The following is a 26,792-nucleotide window of genomic DNA, read 5'->3' on the forward strand; positions in this document are numbered from 1 at the left end:
GGGGCTGGGCGTGCAGTTGCGAAGGCAGCTATTGAGGTGGGTTTTGTCAGGAGTGGCCCTGGGAGGGGCCCACCCTGGACCCTGGGCTCAACGGTAAAAATGATTGGTTTCCCTTAGAAATATGTTCTTCTATATCCTAGCCATACCAGTGAGCTGTGAGTGGATTCCTGTGGCAGCTGATTTAGGGGGCATGGGTAGAAGTGGGCCCCCCAAGGCTTGGTTCCCTGCAGCCCCAGGAAGGGATGGGTCAGCAGGCCTTCCATTCCCAACTCTGCTTTATTGAGCCCTGATCCCCACACCACAAAGGCCACCCATAAGACACAGGCCAGAGTTTCAGTAGGTTAACAGTGCTAGGAGACAACCACCCCAAATCCCAGAACCTGCTCCCCATGTGGCTGCAGCCACCCACTGTGTGGTAGGGCCGCCTCGCCCCTCCCCCACTGTTTTTCATGGCCACTGGGAGTCCACATGGGAACCCATGGAGGGATCGGGGATGCGCTGGTGCGTGTCGCGCCAGGACTCCTGCCCTGCACTAGAGCTGAGGCCCACCTGCCCCCAGGAGGTGCGGGAGACACGGCGGCGGCACGAGCGGCGCCTGGTGGAGGTGGACAGTAGCCGGCAGCAGGAGCACGAGCTCAAGATGGCGCAGGCACTCGAGGAGCTGCGTGCACAGCACGATGAGCAAGTGCGCCACTACCGCGCCGAGCTGGAGCAGACCTACCAGGCCAAGGTGGGCAGGCTCTGGGGTGGGGGTGGTGCCTCCTTCCTCTCTTGCCCCTTTTCCCTCCCCATGTCTTCCTTTTCCGCCTCTGACAGCCTCTTCCTGTCCCTCAGCTGGAGAACGCCAAGCTGAGCTCAGAGCAGAACGACAAGGCGGCCAGTGCAGCCCGTGAGGAGCTGAAGGAAGCCCGCATGCGGGTGGAGTCCCTCAGCTACCAGCTCTCCAGCCTCCAGAAACAGGTGATCCCCCACTTCTCTCAGGAAACCCCCATGCATCAGGGACCCTGCCTCTTGGTGGCCAGTGAGGCCTCAGAGGTGAGGCAGGTGCCTGGTGACCTGGAGCAGGAAGTCCCTGGTGGTGTCCGCCCCATCCCTTGGGAGCCTGCCACCACCACAGTGGGTGTGGGACACTAGCCTGCCTGTCTGTTTGGTGGAGCCCATCCATGCCCTGTGGCAGCCCCAGTAAGTCTCATAGCCAGAGGCCTGATGCAGCCACCCCTACCCAGGCCAGTGCTGCCGAGGACCGGATCCGGGAACTGGAGGAGATGATGGCTGGAGAGCGGGACAAGTTCCGGAAGATGCTGGATGCCAAGGAGCAGGAGATGCTGGAGATGCGGGACATGATGCAACAGCAGCTGGCCGAGTACCAGGAGCTGCTGGATGTCAAGCTGGCCCTAGACATGGAGATCAGCGCCTACCGCAAGCTCCTGGAGGGCGAGGAGGAGAGGTAGGTGGGCCAGGGGAGGTGGGAGCTGGCCGGAAGGGAGGCTCCTTCTGGTGATCCCAGGGGCGAGCTGGCCCTGCCTGCTGCTCATGCCACCCCTGTCCCTAAGGCTGAAGCTGTCCCCAAGCCCATCGTCTCGCGTCACCATCTCTCGGGCGACCTCGAGCAGCAGCAGCAGCGTGTCTATGGCAGGGCGCCTGGGCCGCAGCAAGAGGAAGCGGCTGGAGGCGGATGAGCCCCTGGGCACGGGCTCCAGTGGCATTGGCACTGGTAGCAGTGCCGGCAGCACCAGCAGCTTCCAGCTGTCCCAGCAGGCATCGGCCACAGGCAGCATCAGCATTGAGGAGATGGACCTGGAGGGCAAGTTCGTGCAGCTGAAGAACAACTCAGAGAAGGTGACGGGTGGCCACGCTGATGGGGAGGACGCGGGATGGCCTCGGGCTGGGTGTCACGTGGGGACTGCTTTCTTAGGACCAGTCTCTGGGGAACTGGAGGATCAAGAGACAGATCCTGGACGGGGACGAGATTGCCTACAAGTTCACGCCCAAATACGTCCTGCGGGCTGGCCAGACAGTCACGGTAGGCAAGGGGGGCTGGGGAGCAGGCATGGAAGGAGTGGGGCAGGAGAATGGAGTGGGGGGTGGGTGGCAGAAAGCGGCCAGGGTACAGAGTGGGGGCCGGGACAGAGATGTGTGGGGTCTGGAGAAGCAGGATGTGGCTTACCAAATTGTGGCCAGGCTCTGAGGACAGTCACTCGTGACACAGCACATGTGCACCGGCAAGAACTCTGATGGCCTTCCACACTGGGCAGGGGGAAACTGAGGCACAGAGCACCTGGGCAACTGGGCCAAAGCAGGGACTGAAGTCAGGCCACAATGGGCATGTACCTGGAGGGCTCCACTGCAGACCCCAGCCACACCCTGTTTGCAGGTAGCCTCCCTGCTGTGGGTCTAAGGGTGGCAGGGACTTTGACAGCTACCTCTTACTCTCAGGTGTGGGCCGCTGGGGCTGGTGTGGCTCACAGCCCCCCTGCCACTCTCGTGTGGAAGAGCCAGAACAGCTGGGGCACAGGCGAGAACTTCCGGACAAGCCTGGTCAATGCCGATGGAGAGGTGAGTCTGGGGCTCTCAATGCCGATAGAGAGGTGGGTCTTGGGGCTCTAGGCTGGGAGGCTTGGGTGGTGCATCCCTGGCACCCTCCACCCCACCCTTGGGCCACGCCCCTAGCACCAGGGTCCCTGAAGAGCTGCCGAAGTCCATTCTTGGTGAGCAAGCCTAGGCCTCCTGGCCAGTGCTGCGGGCCCACAGCTGTCACCTTGCACAGGAAGTGGCAATGAGAACAGTGAAGCAATCCTCGGCGGCGCGGGAGAGTGAGAATGGGGAGGAGGACGAGGAAGACGACGAGGCTGAATTTGGCGAGGAGGATGTTTTTCACCAGCAGGTAGAGGCCCCTGAGCCACCACACCCTCTGCCTGCCGGGTCCCCAGCAGGACAGTCACCTGGCCACGGTGGCTGCAGGTGCAGGAGGGGCCCCTGCCACAGAAAAGGGGCTGCAGGGGAAGAACCTCTGCGTCACTGCTCTGCCCCCGTTCTCAGGTCTTGTCTGTGTGTGGCTCCTTAACAGAGCCCACCAGCGGCGTGCCTGGGGGTCTGTGGGTGCTGAAACGCTGACTGCGTCTCTGAGCTGCCCCAGTCCAGCCCATGAAGCTTCAGTCAGGCATTCCTGCCACTGTCTCCTCCATTCAGCAAGCAGTGATTCAATTGGTGGCTTCTGGGGGGAAAGAATCACAACCGTATTCACATTCAGCATTTACATCCTAAGACCTCTCTGGCTTCTGAAACAATTGGAGGTTGCATGGGAGGTTTGGGAGACTGTTGTAGCCGAAGCCACTGGCCTAGCACCCACTAACCTTCCTGGGATGGGTGGGTGGGCGGGGAGGGTGCCGGGACCCACCCTCAGCACCATGTCCTTCCTTCCAGGGGGACCCCAGGACCACCTCGAGAGGCTGCCGTGTGATGTGAACCAAACACTCCTCATTCACACCTTCCGACACCCAAGAGCCACTGAAAACTATTTTTATATCACTGACCTCCTTTTGTTGTTGATACATTTCTAGAGAATTTTAAAGCAATCTGTGGGAACATGGGGTGGGCCTCTCTGTTGATCGTTCTAGTTGTTTTTTTCTCCGCACACCCTCCCTTCACGCCACTGCCCAGGAAGTGTTTTTTGCCCCATTCCATTTTGGTTGAATTTGAGGCCCAGGTAGGGAACTGGGTGGCAGGAGGGCACTGCCCATTCACTGCCACTGCCTCAGTGCAGACCTGGGCTGCAGCCCACAAAACCGCTTAGGAATCCAGTAGTGTTGTGTGTGTGTGTGTTTAAGCTTTTTAAAAACCAAACTCAGCATCCAGGGTCTGGCCTGGTGGAGCCAGGAGCGCCTGTCAGCAGCGGTCTCCCTGGCCTCCACCCCAGGGCCTAAGGCAGGGCCTCGTTACCTGGCCTTGGACTTAGGGTGTTCCAGAACTTCCCACTCTGATGGCTCTGATTCGGCATCAGGCACAAAGCCTTCTGTGGTTCTCTGTTGGGGCTGGTGAGAAGAGAACCTGCAGCAATATTCGTCACCCAGGTCAGTGACAAGGGGACAAGTGAAAGGTTCGGACGTTCTGCACAAATGTTGTGAGTTTCTGAACCATGGCCATTGGAAGGAAAGTGATTTTGGGGTGCTCTAGGGGTTCCCTGCCCCTCTCTGTATACTTGCTTATGGATAGTGTAGCTTTTACCTGTAACTTCCTTGCTGAAATTAGGTTTCTCAGTCAGACATGCAGATGTAAACTAGCTTGCTTCAATGGAAATTCAGACTGCAGCCCCACTCCAGCTGCCTGGTCCCTTCCTGCATTACCTCGTCCTTTCACCCTGCTCACATAGATGCCCAGAAGTTATTTTTTTAGTGGATATTTATTTTTTTACATTGGTCAGTACACAGGCTACTGGGATCCTGCACTGCTGACAGCCCCCTTACCCCAGGGGCTGGTGTCAGGGCAGGACATGGCTCGGGAGTTCTAAGCCCCCAAACAATAAGCTTCCTTCAGAAAGTGTAGTTGAGTGTAAGTGACACCAACAGTGAGCCTGGGCTGTGTTCCACCCCAGAGTAAACCACGTGGGACATCCCTGCACCCTGCTGGGGTTGGAATATGCCTACAAAACTGCCCTGCCCCAGCTGGTGTACTTTCCCTATCCTGTTTGCATGGCCCCTGTGTCTGGCTTTCCTTGAGAATTGCTTGTGGTGAGGAGGGAACTGGAGCTTTCTGCCTGGACTATGCCAGTGGCTGGCAAACAGAAGAAGGCTGCCATTCCCACTGCCACTGCTTGCAGAATATGCCATCAGCCCCATGTGACTGAGTTCCTTTTTCCCTGTGCCTTACCAGAAACAATTCCCAAGTGAAAGTCCAGACATTCCCAAACCACTAGCTCCAGAGTGCTCTGCCCACTCTGGTAGATGCAGCTTCCCTCCACCCTCACAGCTGAGGCTTTCCTGGGGCTACTGGAGAAGCAGTAATGTTGGTGATGGTGCCCAGGCGCCTCCCTCTGAGCCATGTGCAATCTCCCCTTCCCCTGCCACCCTAGCAGGAAGCACAGATCTGGAGAGCAGAATCTGAGGCTCCATGGGGTGGGTTCTTGGTGGCTCCCAGACAAGAGACACATAGAAAGCCCCCAGGTTTCAGCAACATACACACATTTTGGAAATACCTTGGATTGAAGCCACTTCTAGAGACTGGCCTGCAGACTGAGCTGGTGGACAGGAAAGAATGGGGTCCAGCCTCCCTACAGGTCCAGCACCCTAGTGCCCAGCCTTTCCCCACCCGGAACAAAGCCAAGGTGAATAGGCCTAGGTGGCCTAGGTGGCCTTAGATGGGCTGGGGAGTGGCCTAGGAACTGGGGGGTGGAGGGGCAGCTGGACTGGCAGCCACTGGGTGCTGAGCTCAGCTGACAACGGGTGCTGGTTATCCAGGAGCAGAAAACATGGAGCAGAACCTGATTCTTTAAATGCCTGGGAAACACTTTGTTTTTGTCCTCAAATATGCTAAACTTTAGGCCACTTAAAATGATACGGAAGTATTGGTTTGTATAGGGTCTGGAAACGCTCAGACTTCAGCCCAGTGGAGGTGTGTGAAGCACAGGGCTTCTGAGCCTGCTGGACGGGGGGCTGGGGCCAGCCCCAGAGCAAACACTAAGGCCAGTGGGGCAGCCACTTCCATACCAGTGACAAGATGGGTTCCTTTCCACCAACACTTACATTGCAGCAATTCCATTCCTAGTAAGCACTGAGTGGGGACTGACATTCCTAGTGGACTTGGCCACTCCAAGTGGCTCCCGCCGTGCACTGAGCAAGCAGCAGCACCACAGCAGGTGGAATCTGCCTCGAGAGCTACCGGCTGGTCTAGATGTCAACTTCACAGATCTGCTGGGCTTTTAAGATGCATGCCAAATGTGTGGTCTTTTCTTCCCCCAATGATTTGTAATATACATTTTATGACTGGAAACCTTTTTGTACAACATCCAATAAACATTTTGATTTTATATTCTCTTCCATTTACTCCTAAAAGGGACTGAAATTCACTTGACATGCTGATCAAAGTCACAGCATATTCGCCCACTAAGACAGCGCCTCCCGTTCCCAGATGCCCAAAGCCACAGCATCCCTTCTATCTAATAAGCCCCCCCAAGCCAGTCAGCTGTGCTCACATGGAAAGAGGGACCCTGAATGTAGTGACCCCAGAACATAGAATACCCTGAAAATGGGATTATAGTAAGCAGGGACATCAGGAAAAATAAACACCGGACCCCAAAAGAAAACAAGAGGTCTGTCCACTGTCAGATCCCACAGTCTGGGCCCCCATCCCAACAAAGGGCCCAGCAGCAGCAGGTATGAGTTTGCAGTCCCTAATCTGACTGTTTAAACAGCAGTAGTTAACCTGCAGTTGCTAGGTTAGGTATCTACTAACCAATTCCCGAATGCCAATATCCCAAACATCCTGGTCTGCACCGTCCTATTTTTGGTTTTAATAAATGCCCATGTTCTCTAGTTCTGGGAGGCACATTTGAGACTTGATCTGTCTCCTAACCTCTGCTGGCTCTTTCCTTATTTCCCAAAGACTCAGTTTCACTCTGTTCAGAGCACAACGGGTGAGGACATACTGGGGAGACTGTCCATGTCAGCGTGTCACATCCTCAACCCCTGCAGCTGTTGTGGACAGGGAGAGACAGGGAAGCCCAGGCTCCCTGGGGGAGACGCGGTACAAAGGGGGACACTATAAATTAATAAAAGGGGCAATTCACCAAGAAGAAATAACAACCATAAATACTTAAGCCCCTAATCAACGTGCCCCAAAGTACATGAGGCAAACAGGCAAAATAAGGGAGTAACAGACGGCTCTACTGTAACAGTGGAAGACTTCAACACACCACTCTCTTCAATACACAGAATATCAAGACCAGATCCTTATTGGAAACAGAACCTAAAAGACATATCCATGTAACACTGCACCCCAAACAGCAGGATATACATTCTTCTCAATTGTTCATCGAACATCTCTCGGATCGACTCACACAGGAGCACAAAACAGATTTTAATAAATTAAAAAAAACTGAAATTGTACAGAGCACTTTCTCCAATCATAATGGGAATGAGGCTAGAAATCAGTAACCGGTAGAGAACTAGACATTTCACAAGTATATGGACGTTAAACAACACACTCAGACAATCAGTGGGTCAAAAAAGAAATTGCCAGAGAAATCAATATCTCAAGATGAATGAAAACGAGAACATAACATATCGATACTTATGGGATGCAGTGAAGACGATGCTGAGGGAGATTTACAGTCCTAAACCCTACATTAAAAAAGAATAAACAGCTAAAACCAAAGACCTAACTGCACCAATAGAGGAACTAGAAAAAACAGCAAACTAATCCTACAGCAGGCAGAAGAAAACAAATAACAAAGATTAGAACAGAAATAAATAAACAACAACAAAAAAACAACAATCAATAAACTTCTTTAAGAAGATCAATAAAATCAACAAACCCCTGGTCATACTCACAAAGACAAAAAAAAAAAGATGTAAATAAATAAAATCAGAAATGGGGAGCGGGGGCGGGTTTCATTTCCACAACCACGGAAAGAGTAAAAACGTGAGGATGCTATGAAAAACTGCATGCCAACAAACTAGAAAAGTTAGATGAAATGGACAACTTCCTAGAAACATACAAATTACACTGACTCAGGAGAAGAAATAACAACAAACCAATTACAGTAAAGTGACTGAGCCAGTTATCAAGTCCCTTCCAACAAAGACAGGCCCAGGACCAGTTGGCTTCACAGGGGAATTTACTAAACAATCAAAGAATTAATACCAATCCTACTCAAACTCTTCCAAAAGACTGAAGACAAGGGAACGTTACCTAACTCATTCTGTGAAATCAACATCACCCTAATACCAAAGCCAGATAAAGATACTACAAAAAAAAAAACTATAAACCAATCTCTCTACTGAATATGGATGCAAAAATCCATAACAAAATACTAGCAAATCAAATCCAACAGCACATTATAAGAATTATACAGCATGATCTAATGGGTTTTATTCTAGGTATGCAAGAGTGGTTCAACACAGGAAAATCAATTAATATAATACATCATATTAACAAATTGAAGGGAAAAAAAAACACCGATCATCTCGATCGACACAGAAAAAGCATTTGACAAAATTTAGCATCCTTCCTTGAAAGATAAGAATGGAAGGAAATTTCCCCAACATGACAAAGGGCATATAATGAAAAACCCACAGCTAACATCATATGCAATGTAGAGAGACTGAAAGTCTTCCTTCTAAGACTGGGAATAAGACAAGGACGCCCACTGTCAGCACTGTTATTCAACATTGTACTAGTTCTGGCTAGAGCATCTAGGCAAGAAAAAGAAAAGGCATCCAAACTGGAAGAGATGAAGTAAAACTTTTACTATTTGCAGAGAACATGATCATATTTAGAAAGTCCTGAAAAAACTATGACAAAGTTACTAGAGCTAATAAATGCAGTCCTGCAAAGAGGTGGAATACAAGATCTACACACAAAACCCAGTAGTGTTTCTATACACTAGTGTTTCTATATACTAATGAGCTATCATGAAATTTTTTCAAGAAAAAAATTTTCGTTTACCACAGCAATTAGAAGAGTCAAATATCTAGGAATAAACTTAACCAAGGATATAAAAAAACCTGTATTCAGAACACTTCAAAACACCACTAAAAGAAATCCAAGACCTAAATAAATGGAAAGGCATTTCGTGTTCATGAATTGGAAGGCTAAAGGTCATTAAGATGTCCATTCTACCCAAACTGATCTGTGGATTCAATGCAATACCAACCAAAATTCCAACAGTGTACTTTCTAAATAGGAAAGGCTAATTATCAAATTTACTTGGAAGGGTAAGGGGCCTCAAAAAAAGCCAAAAATATCTTGAAAAAAGAAGAATGAAGTTGGAGGACTCATGCTTCCTGGCTTTAAAGCATATTATAAAGCTACAGAGGTCAAAACAGCATGGGACTGGCATAAAATCAGACATACCGACTGCTGAAATCAAACTGAGAGTTCTGAGAATCTATTTCTGATTTATGGTCAGCTGACTGTTTTTCAAAAGACTAACTTTATTTTTTTTTTTTTTTTTTTTTTTTTTAAAGGAAAGACAGAGAGAAGGAAGGAAGGATAGAAGGAAGGAAGAGAGGAAGAAAGGGAAACATCTTTTTAAACATTTTCTTGTTTTATTGTATTTTGTTTCTCCGTTTTCGTTACATGGGCTGGGGCCGGGAATCGAACCGAGGTCCTCCGGCATAGCAGGCAAGCACTTTGCCCGCTGAGCCACCGCGGCCCGCCCTATTTTTTAAATATACTAACCTAATCAGCACATTAAACAAGATTGGCTGACCATGTTAATAAAACTACATCTCCCTTGATAAACAAACGAAACATCAATTATCTGAATACAGGTTCTTACTTCTTTGTAAACAGTACTAGTTTGCAGTTTGTATCTAATACAGTCATTTTCATTAAAAAAAATTTTATTTAGATATCTACACACACTATACAGACCATCCAAAGCATGCAATCAATGGCTCACAATATCATCACATAGTTGTATATTCATCACCATGATCATTTTTAGAACATGTGAATCACTCAAGAAAAAGAAATAAAAAGAAAAAAGAAAAAAATCCCACACACTCTATACTCTTTACCCCTCCATCTCATTGACCACCAGTATTATAATCTATCCCAATGTTTTTAACCCCTTCTCCCCCCACCATTATTTATTTATTTTTGTCCTTATTTTCCTCTTTTCTGTTCATACCCTGGATAAAGGGCATGTCAGCCACAAGGTCTTCACAATCACACGGTCATAATATCAAAGCTACATAATAATACAATCATCTTCAAGAATCAAGGCTACTGGAACACAGCTCAACAGTTTCTCCAGACACTCCAATACACCATAAACTAAAAAGGGCTATCTATATAATGCATAAGAATAACCTCCAGGATAGCCTCTCGACTGAAATCTCTCAGCCACTGACACTTTATTTTCCCATTTCTCTCCTCCCCCGTTTGGTCAAGAAGACTTTTTCAATCTCATGATGCTGAATCTTGGCTCATCCTTGGGAGTCATGTCCCAAGTAGGGGGCAGGGCAGTGAGTTCATCTGCTGAGTTGACTTAGAGAAAAAGGCCACACCTGAGCAACAAAACAGGCTCTCTGGTTCAGATGTGGCCTATCTCTCTCTCTCCGCCAACATGACAAGCAAACTCAGTGCCCTCCCTCTCTCTACATGGGACAATGACTCCCATGGGGTGTAAACCTTCCTAGCAAAGAGGGTTAGAAATCCTAGAATGAGCTGGGACGCAGCATCAAGGGATTGAGAAAACCTTCTCGACCAGAAGGGAGAAGAGAGAAACGAGACAAAATAAAGTGTCAGTGGCTGAGAGATTTCAAATAGAGTGGCGAGGTTATCCTGGAGGTTATTCTTATGCGTTAAGTAGATATCACCTTGTTAGTCAAGATGTAATGGAGAGGCTGGAGGGAATTGCCTGAAAATGTAGAACTGTGTCCCAGTAGCCATGTTTCTTGAAGATGATTGTATAATGATATACCTTTCACAATGTGACTGTGTGATTGTGAAAACCTTGTGTCTGATGCTCCTTTTATCTATGGTATGGACAAATGAGTAAAAAGTATGGATTAAAAATAAGTAAATAATAGAGGGAACAAACGTTAAAATCAATTTAGTAGATTGAAATACAAGTGATCAATGAAAGGGAGTAGTGGTATAGAAAAGAAAATGGGAACAAAGGTTATAATGTATTGGGCAGATGGAAATACTAATGGTCAATGAGAGGGAGGGGTAAGGGGTATGGTATGTATGAGATTTTTCTTTTTATTTCTTTTTCTGGAGTGATGAAAATGTTCTAAGAAACAATCATGGTGATGAATATACTACTATGTGATGATACTGTAAGCCATTGATTGTCCACATGTATGGAATATCAGTATGTTAAGAATGTTCCTGTTTGTATGCTGTTTGCGTTTGTCAATTAAAAAAAAGAGGCTCTCTGGGGGTTATTCTTAGGCATAATTATAAGTAGGACTAGTGTGCTGTTTTGAAAGAATATATGTACCATAGAAAAGCCATGTTTTAATCCTAATCCCATTTTATAAATCCAGCCGTTTCTTCTAATCCCTGTTTAGTACTCTGTTTGAATCTGTAATTAGATCACCCCCCTGGAGATATGACTCAATCAAGAGCGGTTGTTAAACTGGATTAGGTGGAGACGTGTCTCCACCCATTTGGGTGGATCTTGATTAGTTTATGGGAAACCTATAAAAGAGGAAACATTTTGGAGAAAGTGAGAGATTCAGAGAGAGCAGAGAATGCTGCAGCACCGTGAAACAAAGAGTCCACCAGCCAGCAACCTTTGGAGATGAAGAAGGAAAATGCCTCCTGGGGAGCTTCATGAAACAGAAAGCCAAAAGAGAAAGCTAGCAGATGATGTCATGTTTGTCATGTGCCCTTCCAGCCGAGAGAGAAACCCTGACTGTGTTCGCCATGTGCCTTCTCACCTGAGAGAGAAACCCTGAACTTCACTGGCCTTCTTGAACCAAGGTATCTTTCCCTGGATGCCTTGGATTGGACATTTCTATAGACTTGTTTTAACTGGGACATTTTCTCGGCCTTAGACTGTAAACTAGCAACTTATTAAATTCCCCCCCTTTCTTTTATGCATGGGCAGGCACCAGGAATTGAATCCGGGTCTCCAGAAATTACCCTTTTTAAAAATCATTCCATTTCTGGTATATTGCATTCCGACAGCTAGCAAACTAGAACACCTAGCTTCTCCTTTGCAGGAATAAGTTTCACAGGGGAGAGCCCCAAGACTGAGGGGCTGGCTTATTAAACTGTTTGTCCCCAGGGCTTGAGAGTATCAGGAATTCCCGAGGTAGGGAAGTTATTAAATCCTCCTTTCTTCCTAGTCCCTCACGGGGACTTTGCAAATACTTTTTTTATTCTCTGTCCAAATTACACTGGGATATTTCGGAGCATCCACTAACCTGTACAAACCAACACGATTTCACTCCCTATTCAAGGTTCCATGTAATAATGTGTTTAAATAAACTGAACATACAAGTTAAATTAGATAGTATTTGGCACTTCCTCCAATCTAATTAAATTAGATAAATTTTACACCAAATAAACATCTCTTTCTTCATATCACACAGAAGCTGAAGTTTTAAAATATAGACCACATCATCCTTTACCCTGCAGTCTGATTTACCTTAGTCCTATCCAGATCAGCTTTGTTCTAGTTTGTCAGCTGCCAGAATGCAATATACCAGAAACGGAATGGCTTTTAAAAGTGGAATTTAAAATGTTGCTAGCAAAAAATAAATAAATAAATAAAATTAAAAAATAAAAAAATATAATAAAATGTTGCTAGTTTACAGTTCTAAGGCTGAGAAAATGTCCCAATTAAAACAAGTCTATGGAAATGTGCAATCTAAAGCATCCAGGGAAAGATACCTTGGTTCAAGAAGGCTGATGAAGTTCAGGGTTTCTCTCTCCTCTCTCATCTGGAAGGGCACACGACGAACACGACATCATCTACCAGCTTTCTCTCCAGGCTTCCTGTTTCATGGAAGTCACTGGGAGGCATTTTCCTTCTTCATCTCCAAAGGTCGCTGGCTGGTGGACGCTGCTTCTCGTGGTTATGTCGTTCTGCTCTGCTCTCTCTCAATCTCTCATTCTCCAAAATGTTTCCTCTTTTGTAGGACTCCAGTAAACCAATCAAGACCCACCCGAATAGGTGGAGACATGTCATCACCTAATCCAGCCTAACAACCACTCTTGATTAAATCACATCTCCAGGGAGATGATCTAATTACAGTTTCAGGCATACAGTACTGAATAGGGATGAGAAGAAATGGCTACCATTACAAAATGGGATTAGGAATAACACATGGCTTTTCTAGGGTACATACATCCTTTCAAACCAGCACAAGCTTCATTCATATCTCTGCTTGAAATCTGATCACTTTTTCAATTTTTTAAACAGTTGCTACATGGGGTAATACTGACTTTCACAGCTGTAATGCTCTGAGTCTCAGTTGTCACACAAATACCCGAAGTTCCAAGGAACAATCAGGTTTATTTGTGGGAATAACTGACAAACAGTGCAAAAGGAAACCTTCAGTGAAAACGAAGTAAATACTAAACATTAGATGAGTAAAGGAAACCAACTTGCAAAATAACCACATCAAGATAATCAAAAGACCGAAACACAACAGAAAATCATAAAGCACATGAAGATTCAAGCAGAAATGGCCCAGCCCAAAGACCAAATCAAAATTCCAGATGATTCAAAGAATATGGAACAACAACTCAAGAAAATTTATAAAGAAATAAGGGATATCAGGAAGACACTTCAAAAGCATAAAGAAAAATTTGAAAATTAAATACAAAAATGGCAGATACTCACAGAAATAAAAGATACAATAGACCAAATTAGAAACATACTAGAGACACATGATAGCAGATTTAAAGAAGCAGAAGGAAGAATAAGTGAGCTAGAAGAGCAATTGAACTAGAGTGCACAAAAGAACAAATGGCAAAAAAGATGGAAAAAATACAACTGGACCTTAGGGAAATGACAGACAGTGGAGGTACACAAATGTAAGAATCACTGGTGTCCCAGAAGGAGAAGAGAAAAGGGATGGGAAGGTTAGCTGAAGATGTAATTGGGGAAAATTTCCCAACCCTTATAAAAGACATAATTTGCAAATCAAAGGGGCCTAATGAACTCCAAACAGAATAAACCTGAATAAGCCAACCACAAGACACATACTAATCAAACTGTAAAATGTTGAAGAGAAACAAAGTCCTGAAAGCAACACAAGAAAAGCAATCTACTACATACAAAGAAAACACGTAAGACTGACTTGGGACTACTCAACAGGCATCACGGAAGCAAGAAGGCAGTGGTATGACATATTTAAGATACTGAACGAGAAAGGCTTTCAAAAAAAGAATTCTTTATCAAATCAAGTTTTCCTTTAAAATTGAGGGAGAGATTAAAACCTTCAAAGACAAACAGAGATTGAGAGAACTAGTCAACAAGAGACCTGCCCTACAAGAAATATAAGGGGCATTCTATCAGCTGGAAAAAAAAAGACAGGAGAGGGAGGTCTGGAGGAGAGCACAGAATTGAAGAACATGAGTAATGGTAATTTAAAGGATAAAAAGAGAAAAAACACAAAGAATATACAGATATGACAAATAAAAACTAAAGGATAAGATGGTAGAGTTAGGAACTGCTTTCACAGTAATTATTTTGAAGTTAACAGACTAAACTCACCAATTAAAAGATATACATTGGCAGAATGGATTAAAAAACATAATCCATCTATATGCTGTTTACAAGCGACACATCTTAGACTGAAGGCCGCAATTAGATTGAAAGTGAAAAGATGGAAAAATATCTTCCATGTAAGGTGTCATCAAAAGAAAGCAGGAGTAGACCACTGCCGCCGTCTCCTTCTGCCGCTGTCTCCTTCTGCCGCTCCTGGGGCTGCTTCAGGCTCCCACGGTGTGGGCCTGGTACCACCCTCTCTTGTCGTGGACCCGGTACCTCTCTTGTGAAGTGGTAGCCGAGGAGACTCTGGCTCTCGCCATGGCAGATGAAAAGCCCAAGGAAGGCGTCAAGACTGAGAACAACCATCATATTCATTTGAAGGTGGCGGGGCAGGATGGTTCTGTGGTGCAGTTAAGATTACGAGGCAGACACCACTTAGTAAACTAACGAAAGACTATTGTGAGTGACAGGGTTTGTCAATGAGGCAAATCAGATTCCGATTTGATGAGCAGCCAATCAATGAAACAGACACACCTGCAGAGTTGGAACTGGAGGCTGAAGATACAATTGATGTGTTCCACCAGCAGACAGGAGGTGTCTGTTAAAAAGGGAGCCTGCTACTTCACTCCAGAACTCTGTTCCTACAGACCAAGAATACATTCTCAATTAGGAAAACCGCAATTGGGTTCTACCACATCCTAACTACTACAGTATAGTTTTCTCTCTTCTTTCATTTTACCCTTCCCTGTTCTTTTATTGTACCTAAAGTAACTGGTGTATGTGCACAAGCATATTGCTTCTTCTTTTTTTAACTAAATGCCAATGGTATGTTTTGTTTTAATCGACATCAAATGGAGGTGGGATGGAAAAAAATACTGGTTCTGTGAAAATACCCCTTTTCTCCATCAGTGGCATGCTAATTCAACTCTTATCTTCATATTCCAGTAAGTTATTTTGTTTCACTATTTAACAAAAAGTAACAACATAAAAAAAATCCTTGCATACCTTGTTCGATTGGAGAATTTTAATGTTTTTCATTTATCATTGTAAAACCAAGGACAATTTTATAACTTTTTTGAACGTAGCCGTTACATGTAGGACAATCTGTCTTTTAAATAGGGATAAATTACTCTAAAAGAAATGAATCCTAGATAGTTTTCCCTTCAAGTCAAGTGTCCTGTTGTTTAAATAAAATTCTTGTTTAAAATGGAAAAAAAAAAACAAAACAGAAGGCAGGAATAATTATAGTAATATCAGACAAAACAGACTTTAAATATAAAGACGTCATAAAAGACAAAGAAGGACACTACATAGTAATAAAAGGGACAATTCACTAAGAGGAAATTAGAATCATATATGTGTATGCTTCCAATCGAGGAGCTCCAAAGTACACGAGGCAAACACTGGCAAAACTGAAGGGAGTTATAGATGTTTCAACAATTATAGTGGGAGACTTCAATACATCACTTTTCACTATAAATAGAACAACCAGAGGATCAACAAGGAAACAGAATCTAAACAATGGGATAAATGAATTAAACCTAACAGACATATACAGATCATTACACCCCCAAACACCAGGATATACATTCTTCTCTAGTGCACACAGAACATTCTCCAGGACAGATCATATGCTGGGACTCAAACTGAGTCTTTATAAATTTAATAAGACTGAAATCATCCAAATCACTTTCTCTAATCACACAATGGAAAAACTGGAAATTAATAATCAACAGAGAACCAGAGCTTTCACAAATCTATGGAGATTAAACAACACATTGTTAAATAATGAGTGAGTCAAGGAAGAAATTGCTCAAGAAATCAGTAAATACCTGGATGAATGAAAATCAAACTACAACATATCAAAACTTATGGGATGCAGCAAAGGCAGTGTTGAGAGGGAAATTTATTGCACTAAGTGCCTATGTTAAAAAACAAGAATGAACAAAACTTGTGGATTTAATTGCTCACCCAGAGAATTTTGAGAAAGAACAGCAAACTAACCCCAAAGCAAATAAAAAGAGGAAATAATAAAGATTAAAGCAGAAAAAAAACTGATCTGGAGAACAATAAAACAATAGAATCAATCAAAGAATCAGCAAAACCAAAAGTTGGTTCTTTGAGAAAATCAATTAAATTGATGAATCCCTAGAAGACTAACAAAAATAGAAAGAGGACACAAACAAAATTAGAAATGTCAGGGGGGGTCGTTATCACAGATTATGAAGAAATTTTAAAAATCATAAGAGAATATTATGAACAACTGTATTGCCCACAAACTAAACAACTCAGATGAAATGGACAAATTCCTAGAAACACATGAATTACCATTACCAATTCGAGAAGAAACAGATCTCAACAAAACAATTACAAATACACAGACTCAATGAGTCATCAAAAATCTTCCCACAAAGAAAAGCCCAGGACCAGATGGCTTCACAGGTGAATTTTATCAAACATTCCAAAAAGAACTAGCACCAATCCTGTTCAAATTCTTCCAAAAAACCGAGGGGCAAGGAACACTACCTAACTCATTTTATGAAGCTAACATCACTCTAATACCAAAATTGGATAAAGATGCTACAAGAAAGAAAACTACAGACCAATCTCCCTAATGAACACAGATGCAAAAATTTCTAACAAAATACTAGCAAACTGAATCCAACGACATTAAAATAATTATATATTGTGACCAAGTGGGATTTATACCAGGAATCCAAGGGTGGTTCAATGCAAGAAAATCAATCAACGTAATACAATACTTTAACAAATCAAAAGGAAAAATCACATGATCATATTAATTGATGCTGCAAACATATTCAACAAAATCCAACATCCTTTCTTGATTAAAACACTTCAATAGTTAAGAATCAAAGGAAACTTTCTCAGTATCATAAAGGGCATATATGAAAAACCCACAGCCAGCATCATACTTAATGGTGAGAGATTGGAAGCATTCCCCCTAAGATGGGGAACAAGACAAGGGTGCCCACTGTCACCACTGTTATTCAACATTAGAAAAAAAAAAATATATATATATATATATATATGTATACGAACTATTAAACTCTCCCATCTGGGAAACCCCAGGTACCTTCTCAACCCTCTCAACCACTGGGGACTCCCAAGAAAATAGGTCAAGTCCTGGATTTCGAGGCTTGCTCTTATGAAACTTACTTTTGAAGGGGAGACACGAAGACTACCCCTAACAAGGCCTAAGAGCTGCTTCCAGGAAGCCTCTGCTGCTCAGATGTGGCCTCTCTCTAAGCCCAACTCTGCAAGGAAAACGTTGCCCACCCCCCACCCTACCCCCCCGGGGTGGTACAGGCCATTCAAGGGTGAAAGTCGCCCTGACAATGCGGTGTGTTGACTCTGGGGGATGTCTGGCCCTGGACCAGGTGGGGAAAGAAGTATAATAAAGTAGGGTGCTAGTGGCCAACAGAGATCATCAAGGGAGTCAGGAGGCTGTTCTGGAGGTTGCTCTTAGGCAAGCTTCAGTTAGTGCTGACTGCGATGGTTTGTTAAACCCCAATCAGCACCACTCCTGTTGACTCTTGGGAATAACTAGGGCTCAAACTGAGACTCTCTAAGGCTTCATGCACGAGGTTTGCCTTCCTGGAACATATAATTCCTGGTGGATTTTTTTTTTTTTTATTAACGGAAAGAAAGAAAAAAAAAAAAGAAATTAACACAACATTTAGAAATCATACCATTCTACATATGCAATCAGTAATTCTTAACATCATCACATAGATGCATGATCATCGTTTCTTGGTACATTTGCATCGGTTTAGAGGAACTAGCAACACAACAGAAAAAGATATAAAATGTTAATATAGAGAAAAGAAATAAAAGTAGTAATAATAGTAAAAAACAAAAACAAAAAACCCTATAGCTCAGATGCAGCTTCATTCAGTGTTTTAACATGATTACTTTACAATTAGGTATTATTGTGCTGTCCATTTTTGAGTTTTTGTATCTAGTCCTGTTGCAGTCTGTATCCCTTCCGCTCCAATTACCCATTATCTTACCCTGTTTCTAACTCCTGCTGGACTCTGTTACCAATGACATATTTCAAGTTTATTCTCGAATGTCCGTTCACATCAGTGGGACCATACAGTATTTGTCCTTTAGTTTTTGGCTAGTCTCACTCAGCATAACGTTCTCTAGGTCCATCCATGTTATTACATGCTTCATAAGTTTATCTTGTCTTAAAGCTGCATAATATTCCATCGTATGTATATACCACAGTTTGTTTAGCCATTCTTCTGTTGATGGACATTTTGGCTGTTTCCATCTCTTTGCAATTGTAAATAACGCTGCTATAAACATTGGTGTGCAAATGTCCGTTTGTGTCTTTGCCCTTAAGTCCTTTGAATAGATACCTAGCAATGGTATTGCTGGGTCGTATGGCAATTCTATATTCAGCTTTTTGAGGAACCGCCAAACTGCCTTCCACAGTGGTTGCACCATTTGACATTCCCACCAACAGTGGATAAGTGTGCCTCTTTCTCCGCATCCTCTCCAGCACTTGTCATTTTCTGTTTTGTTGATAATGGCCATTCTGGTGCGTGTGAGATGATATCTCATTGTGGTTTTCATTTGCATTTCTCTAATGGCCAGGGACATTGAGCATCTCTTCATGTGCCTCCTGGCCATCCGTATTTCCTCTTCTGGTAGGTGTCTGTTCAAGTCTTTTTCCCATTTTGTAATTGGGTTGGCTGTCTTTTTGTTGTTGAGTTGAACAATCTCTTTATAAATTCTGGATACTAGACCTTTATCTGATATGTCATTTCCAAATATTATCTCCCATTGTGTAGGCTGTCTTTCTACTTTCTTGATGAAGTTCTTTGATGCACAAAAGTGTTTAATTTTGAGGAGCTCCCATTTATTTCTTTCTTTCTTCAGTGCTCTTGCTTTAGGTTTAAGGTCCATAAAACCACCTCCAATTGTAAGTTTCATAAGATCTCTCCCTACATTTTCCTCTAACTGTTTTATGGTCTTAGATCTAATGTTTAGATCTTTGATCCATTTTGAGTTAACTTTTGTATAAGGTGTGAGATTCCTGGTGGATTTTATAGATCAGATAAATCCCGAAATCCAGAAGGACCAGCCTCTCCAGGATTATCAATGAATTATGTCCCCCTATCCTTTAGTGTGGACCCCCTTTTTCAACATGAAAAATTCAGAAGGGGCACTGCCCAAAGATCCCAATAGATTGGGAGAAGGATCAAAGAAGGAGGAGGCGTAACAGAGAAAATGGGATTTAACAAACGAGTATGGCTGCTGAATCACTATATTGACATTCCTCTAGCCTCCAGTGTTCCGGGGCAGCGAGAAGGAAAAATCTGAGATGGTGGAACAGTAGTCCATGACAAACTCTGGGATCTGTTCCGGAACTGTGTGAGGAAGTGTGCTTTAAAAATTACTGCTTTTTTCTTTCTTCACTTTGTATATATGTTATACGATAAAAACTTTTTTTTTGTTTTAGAAAAAGCAAGTATTAAATTAGAAAACAAACAAACAAAAATCTCCTCTAGGCACCAGGTTTCAAAGTCTTTACACTGTAATTACTGTAAACAAACCTGGAGGTTGGAAAGAAAGGGCCCCCCTGGGATCTGCCCAGGGTAGCAGAGGGCTGCCTCCCATATGGGTGGGGGTGGGGGAATGTCCAACTGTCTGAGTCACATCTTTAGGCAAAATAGATCTAATAATTGGAAACAATTAAAAGAAGGGCATAGGAACACCCATCAATACTAAGGCCACCTTAGATGTCTGAAATCCCACCGTTACTGAACAAAAGTGGTGAGTTCTCCGCCTTATGCACTCAAAGACCAATTCCTGAGACACAGGCAATAAACACTACACCCAAGGAATAACCAGTTAACGGTTAAACAGGCATGCCTAATTCCATTAAATATCAATTAACTGTTAGATGACTTATTTTCCAGGTGTATACGCAACCGCCAGACTCGGGACAGGATGTTAAACCCTATATAGACAAACACAGGTCAGGGCTCCAACCCTGTACAGAAGAGTACCGAGAAAACAGAAAAGTATAGAGATCAGAAAGGGAACTGTTCTGGAAGTGGAACCCTCCTTATTAACTTCCCGACCCACTTACCCGGTCAGATGTCCGGACTTGTAACTTAAAAGAGTTTCTCTCTTTCAAGCTCCTTAAGGTGCCAAAAGGGTCTGTACTGCTGGCGGAACAGAGAAAAACCCGACTGCCAAGCCTCTACACTCAAGCATGTCCAGCGGCCGCAAAAGACTCGCTTATGGCATCTACCTGCTCTACACCCAGGCCGGCAATGGCCAGTCCCGCACCCAAACTAACAAGGAGGAATTCTCTACAATGGAAAAAGAAGTCAGGAGCAGCCATTGGCATCCAGAAGCCATGATCAGGGTAGCCTGGTCACGAGCTGCAGCTGATTCAAACCAGACTTGGAAACCTGTCCTAAGATGAACTCTGGCTCATGATAATAGTAAATTTCCATCTCTAGGAGGAGTTGAAGTGCCATTTTTTGAACATGCTTATGCATATGCATAAAAGATGGAGTGATAAGCAAATGTGTGGTGAGCTGGGGAGGAGGGAAGGGGATGGGGTATAAGGAGGGAGGGAGAAGTGGGCTCGCTCGGGGAGGCAGTGGGTTGCACAGTTAGGGTCGCCCCAGGCCCATGCAGATGCAAATAATAAAGCTGCTGACCTCACCTCTGTGAGCAGCTCCTTCTGTCAGTGGCACTGACGAGTGCCCCCTGCTCAGGTCCACGGTTCCACGGTGCTGCCAGGGACCCAGAACCTCAGGCAGTCAGCCTCCTTGCTTCTTTGGACCTTCTGTCCCATCTGGGGTGCCAAATTGTTACCGGACAAATGCAATGGATTCTCTGCCTGATGTGTTCAAATGACCAATTCCTGAGACACTGGGATTTCAAAGAGAGTTTATTGCTAGGTGCAAATCAGGAGAGGAGATGGCCGATGGGTCTAAAACTCTGTTCCCCTGAACTGCTATAATTCTAACAGTTTTATAGTATCAAAAGTTGGGCAGGGTTTAGGATAATGAGCACAGTGGCCCCAGATGATATAATCAGAGGGGATCTAATCATTGGACATGCACAGATCGATTACATACTTAGCCACAGGATGTATGTAAGAAAACGGCACCTTCATATGATGACTGGGCATGATTTTAGTACTGTAATGAAGTATAGGTGAGTTATAGGTTAAAGTCGAAGCTACTGAGCATGTCAAGCGGGCCCATTTTGGTTAGATCCCGTTTCAATTATCAAGGTAACTTTGGACTTGGGGTGGGTTAGGTCTGGGCTGACCTAGGACCCTGCGTTAATAAACATTAGGGGCTGTGCTTCGTGACCACAAGACTCCAAAGTGAAAAAACCAGATAAAAAGGGTACAGGTAAAGATCAGTCACAAGGTTTTTACAATCACGAGGGCACAAGATAAAGACGATACAATCATCATCAGAGATCAAGGCAGCTGGGTTACAGCTCAGAGATTCCAGGTATTTCCCTCTGTCTACTGCAATATACCAGAAAGCAAAAAGCAGTATCTAGACAGTGATTCAGTAATCAAAATCATCCCCTAAATCCTCACTTCTCAGTTACACTAGAGCCACCTTAGGAGTCCAAAACCCCACTGCCCTCATTTTAAAACTTTCAAAACCAAAGTCAACAAACCAGGCCTCATTCTCTTTCTTTCCCTAACCCTGCCTCAGGGTGTAACCATTTAGAGCACCTACGGGGGAAGGGCTGGGTGCAGAGAGACGGGGGACGTGCAGAGAGACAGGGGACATGCAGGCTTGGTGTACAATTCTTTCTACTGGGCCTGCAGATTAGAAATGTTAGGAAATGTTGCAGCCCAGACCATGCTTATTCTGGGAGAATCCCCCACTTTCAAATAATTTTTTCCAATAATACTTTTGCAAAGCTGGCCCCAATAAACAAATCATTATGCTTAGAGATAAATAATTGTAGCATATTTTCCAGAGTTTCATGCTCTTTCGGTTGTTCATAATTTTAGGATACTATGAAAACAAAGAGTTTTCTTTTCAAAACCTCCAGTTAAAAAAAAAAGGACAAACACACTTGCAAAAATACAGTGACAAAGTCTAGTCCTATTCTTGTTTTTATGATGACCTTTGTAACAAACAAATATGATTTTATTCTACTTGATAAATGTGGTTTACCCTAAATGTAGACAAGCTTACTGCTAAAATAAGCAAGGCTCATATCTGTTAAACCCTTAAGGTTGTGAAAAAAGTAAGTTTGTTTAATAAAATTAAATGATTATTCTGACAATTTTTTAAACAATTAGTTTTTTTATAGGATGTTTAAAAAACGCATCAAAGATCTTTTTGGTAACTGAGGTACGCGGGTGTGTGAAGTAGGCCGGATGTGCTTTGTTAAGGAAGAATATGGAATTCTGTTCTCTGGAATGTATAGGAAAAAGCCTGGGTGAAAAGGGAAAGTTGCGGGAATTTGTGAAAAAGAATTCCATTTGTTGTAATCGATGCCAGTCAAAAATGTGACAGGAGGGGACTTCCGGGTCAAGATGGCGGCTTAACAACGTGCGTGTTTTAGTTCGTCCTCCAGAACAACTACTAAATAACCAGAAACAGTACAGAACAGCTCCTTGGGCCACGTAAGTGACCAGACACACAGTGTACCCCAGTCTGGACCAGCTGGACCGGCTGCGAGCACCCCCCCCCCCCAACCGTGAGTTCCCAAAGCTGAGGCAGCCAGTGCCCCTCCCCCACAGGCTGCTTTCCAGAGGGGAAAGGAAAGGACTTTACCAGCAGCAGAGACTGGGCACAAACACCAATTGTGGAACTAATTAACAAATTCTGACTACTAAAAATAGGCCCCCAGCTTAGGTGAACCTGATCAAAGCAGAGGTTGCTCATTTTTGCCCCAGCGCCAAGGGGGCAGGACTGACAGAAAGAGGGGGAAAAAAAAGAAGGAAACAGAGGTTTTTGTGGCTGTGTATCTATAAAGGCTTGACTGCCTCTGGATACAGCAGCAGGACTTTTCAGGCTACAACTGCCCCAGACATAGGCAGAAGTGAGCTCTTTTGGGGGCTTGTCTGGAGCCTGTGCCTTCCCCAGGGGAGGGGTGAAGCCCAACTCAGGTGGAATCCCTCCATCAAGGAATTCAAACACCAGGGCTTGGTAATTTGAAGCCATTAAAACCAGCCTACAACCTCTCCTCTGCCTCCACCACGCCCCCAGCAGGGTGAGTCTGCCAAAGTTAAAGGTACCACATCATCTTATGCTGGTGGGACCTGCAGTCAGACAAGCACCACATACTGGGCAGGATAAGAAAAACAGAGTTCAGAGACTTCACAGGAAAGTCTTTCAACCTGTTGGGTCTCACCTCAGGGAAAACCGACCCAGGTGACTCTTTCCTCCTGATAGGAGGCCAGTTTGGTCTGGGAAAATCTGACTGGGGTCTATAATATCTAAGTAGACCCTCCTAAATGTGTGTGGGTGAAAGGCACCACACAAGCAGGGCAAGAAACAAGAAAACAAGAACTGGAAAATTCTCCTCTGTTAAACAAAACTTAAGCTAAAGGTCCAGATAAAGCTGAACGGAATGTCAAAGAACAGATAGACAACAAATTCATCCAGCAAGAAAACCCTAGATAAAAGAAATGAAAGCAACCTCCAGAATAAACTAATTAAGGTAATTAAATGCCTAGACGCCAGCAAAAAATAACAAATCACACTAGGAAAATTGAAGATATGGCCCAATCAAAGGAACAAACCAACAATTCAAATGACATACAGGAGCTGAAACAATTAATTCAGAATGTACGAACAGACATGGAAAACCTCATCAAAAACCAAATCAATGAATTGAGGGAGGATATAAAGAAGGCAAGGAAAGAACAAAAAGAAGAAACTGAAAGTCTGAAAAAACAAATCACAGAACTTATGGGAATGAAAGACACAGAAGAAAAAAACAATGGAAACCTACAATGGTAGATTTCGAGAGACAGAACATAGGATTTCAAAACTGGAGGATGGAACATCTGAAATTCGACAAGAAACAGAAACTATAGGAAAAACAATGGAAAAATATGAGCAGGGATTCAGGGAATTGAAAGACAATATGAAGCGCATGAATATACGTGTTGTGGGTGTCCCAGAAGGAGAAGAGAAGGGAAAAGGAGGAGAAAAACTAATGGAGGAAATTATCACTGAAAATTTCCCAACTCTTATGAAAGACTTAAAATTACAGATCCAAGAAGTGCAGCGTACCCCAAAGAGAATAGATCCAAATAGACATACTCCAAGACATTTAATAATCAGAATGTCAGAGGTCAAAGAGAAAGAGAGGATCTTGAAAGCAGCAAGAGAAAAGCAACCCATCACATACAAGGGAAGCCCAATAAGACTATGCGCAGATCTCTCAGCAGAAACCATGGAGGCGAGAAGACAGTGGGATAATATATTTAAATTATTCAAACAGAAAAACTGCCAACCAAGAATTCTATATCCAGCAAAACTGTCCTTCAAAAATGAGGGAAAAATTAAAACATTTTCAGACAAAAAATCACTGAGAGAATTTGTGACCCAGAGACCAGCTCTGCAAGAAATGCTAAAGGGAACACTAGAGACAGATACAAAGACAGAACAGAGAGGTGTGGAGAAGAGTGTAGAAAGGAAGACTATGAGTAAAGGTAAAAAGAAGGAAAATTAGATATGACATATAAAATCCAGAAGGCAAAATAGCAGAAGAAAGTACTACCCATGCAGTAATAACACTGAATGTTAATGGTTTAAACTCTCCAGTCAAAAGACATAGTCTGGCAGAATGGATTAAAAAACAGGACCCATCTATATGCTGTCTCTACTCAAAGAACATGAGGCCAAGGACACAAATGGACATTTTACACGTCAATGTTTATAGCAGCATTATTAACAATTACCAAGAGATGGAAACAGCCGAAATGTCCATCAATAGACAGCTGACTAAACAATCTGTGACATTTACATAAGATGGAATATTATGCAGCTGTAAGACACAACAAAGTTATGAAGTATGTAACAACATGAATGGACCTTAAGGACATTAGGCTGAGTGTGATTAGCCAGGAACAAAAGGACAAATACTGTATGGTCTCATTGATATGAACTGACATTAGTGAATAAACTTGGAATATTTCCTTGGTAACAGAGACCATCAGGAGATAGAAATAGGGTGAGATATTGGGTAATTGGAGCTGAAGGGATACAGATTGTGCAACAGGACTGAATATAAAAACTCAGAAATGGACAGTACAATACTACCTAACTGTAATGTAATTATATTAAAACACCGAATGAAGCTGCATGTGAGAATGATAGAGGGAGGAGGACTAGGGACATAAATGAAATCAGAAAGAAAGATAGATGGTAAAGATCGAGATGGTATAATCTAGGAATGCCTAGCATGTATAATAATAGTGAAATGTACAATGTAGAAATTTTAAAAATGTTTTTGCATGAGGAAGAACAAAGGAATGTCATTATTGGAGGGTGCTGAAAATAGATGATAATTAATACTTTAAAATGTCACCTTATGTGTGAGACTAAAGCAAAAAATGTTTATTTGCTACAAAATTTATATTTTGGTTAGAGCATTTCCTAATATAACTCATGTAGATAGTTTGATTGAATGTCATAAGTACTTGGAATCTCAGGTAGCACATGAGATTATGTTAGTTTGTCCAAAGTGATGCCCTGATGAATCCCAGAGTGATTTGATCAGTGACTAGAAAAGTGTTTGCAAGCCCCCTTCGGGGAATGGTCAGAGTGGGGAGATATTCAACTTCCGCAAGTTGAACTGCTGATATTCTCACAAGCAGTGTAGACAACCAAAGCTATAGGCTGAGCCCCCAGTCTTGGGGGTTGTTCATATGAAACTTAACCCCACAAAAGATATGTCAAGTCTACTTAAAATTTAGGCCTAAGAATCACCCCCAAGAGAGCCTCTTTTGTTGCTCAGATGTGGCCTCTCTCTCCAGCCAACATGACGAGCAGTCTTACCACCCTCCCCTTCTCTGCGTGGGACATGACTCCCAGGGGTGTGGACCTTCCTGGCAACATGGGACAGAGATCCTGGAATGAGCTGAGACTCAGCATCAAGGGACTGAGAGAACCTTCTCGACCAAAGGGGGAAGAGTGAAATGAGACTAAGTGTCAATGGCTAAGAGATTCCAAACAGAGTTGAGAGGTTATCTTGACGGTTATTCTTATGCATTAAGTAGATATCACCTTGTTGTTCAAGATGTAGCAGAGAGGCTGGAGGGAACTGCCTGAAAATGTGGAGCTGTGTTCCAGTAGCCATGTTTCTTGATGATGATTGAACAATGATATAGCTTTCACAATGAGACTCT

At 43.6% G+C, this 26,792-nt stretch overlaps 1 protein-coding gene, 1 long non-coding RNA gene and 1 pseudogene across 4 annotated transcripts in view; 2 read left to right on the forward strand and 1 right to left on the reverse strand.

Moving 5' to 3' along the window:
- Positions 1–6,022, forward strand: part of LMNB2 (lamin B2) — a 29,970-nt gene extending 23,948 nt beyond the window's left edge. For all 3 annotated transcript variants that reach the window (XM_077121236.1, XM_077121237.1, XM_077121238.1), the window contains 8 exons: positions 560–730; positions 835–960; positions 1,227–1,447; positions 1,554–1,839; positions 1,916–2,023; positions 2,437–2,556; positions 2,768–2,884; positions 3,424–6,022. In XM_077121236.1, coding sequence (XP_076977351.1) covers positions 560–730; positions 835–960; positions 1,227–1,447; positions 1,554–1,839; positions 1,916–2,023; positions 2,437–2,556; positions 2,768–2,884; positions 3,424–3,465 — 1,191 coding nt within the window. In that variant the 3' untranslated portion in view covers positions 3,466–6,022. The remainder of the gene's footprint in view (positions 1–559; positions 731–834; positions 961–1,226; positions 1,448–1,553; positions 1,840–1,915; positions 2,024–2,436; positions 2,557–2,767; positions 2,885–3,423) is intronic.
- The window catches only part of LOC143650456 (uncharacterized), a 34,899-nt gene continuing 8,364 nt past the window's right edge, over positions 258–26,792 (reverse strand). Inside the window, exon 2 of the long non-coding RNA XR_013159567.1 lies at positions 258–3,214. This is a non-coding gene — a long non-coding RNA (uncharacterized LOC143650456). The remainder of the gene's footprint in view (positions 3,215–26,792) is intronic.
- On the forward strand, positions 14,590–15,229 carry LOC143650455 (small ubiquitin-related modifier 2 pseudogene; annotated as a pseudogene).

Source organism: Tamandua tetradactyla, chromosome 11 (genome assembly GCF_023851605.1).
Source record: "Tamandua tetradactyla isolate mTamTet1 chromosome 11, mTamTet1.pri, whole genome shotgun sequence".
NCBI lineage: Eukaryota > Metazoa > Chordata > Mammalia > Pilosa > Myrmecophagidae > Tamandua > Tamandua tetradactyla.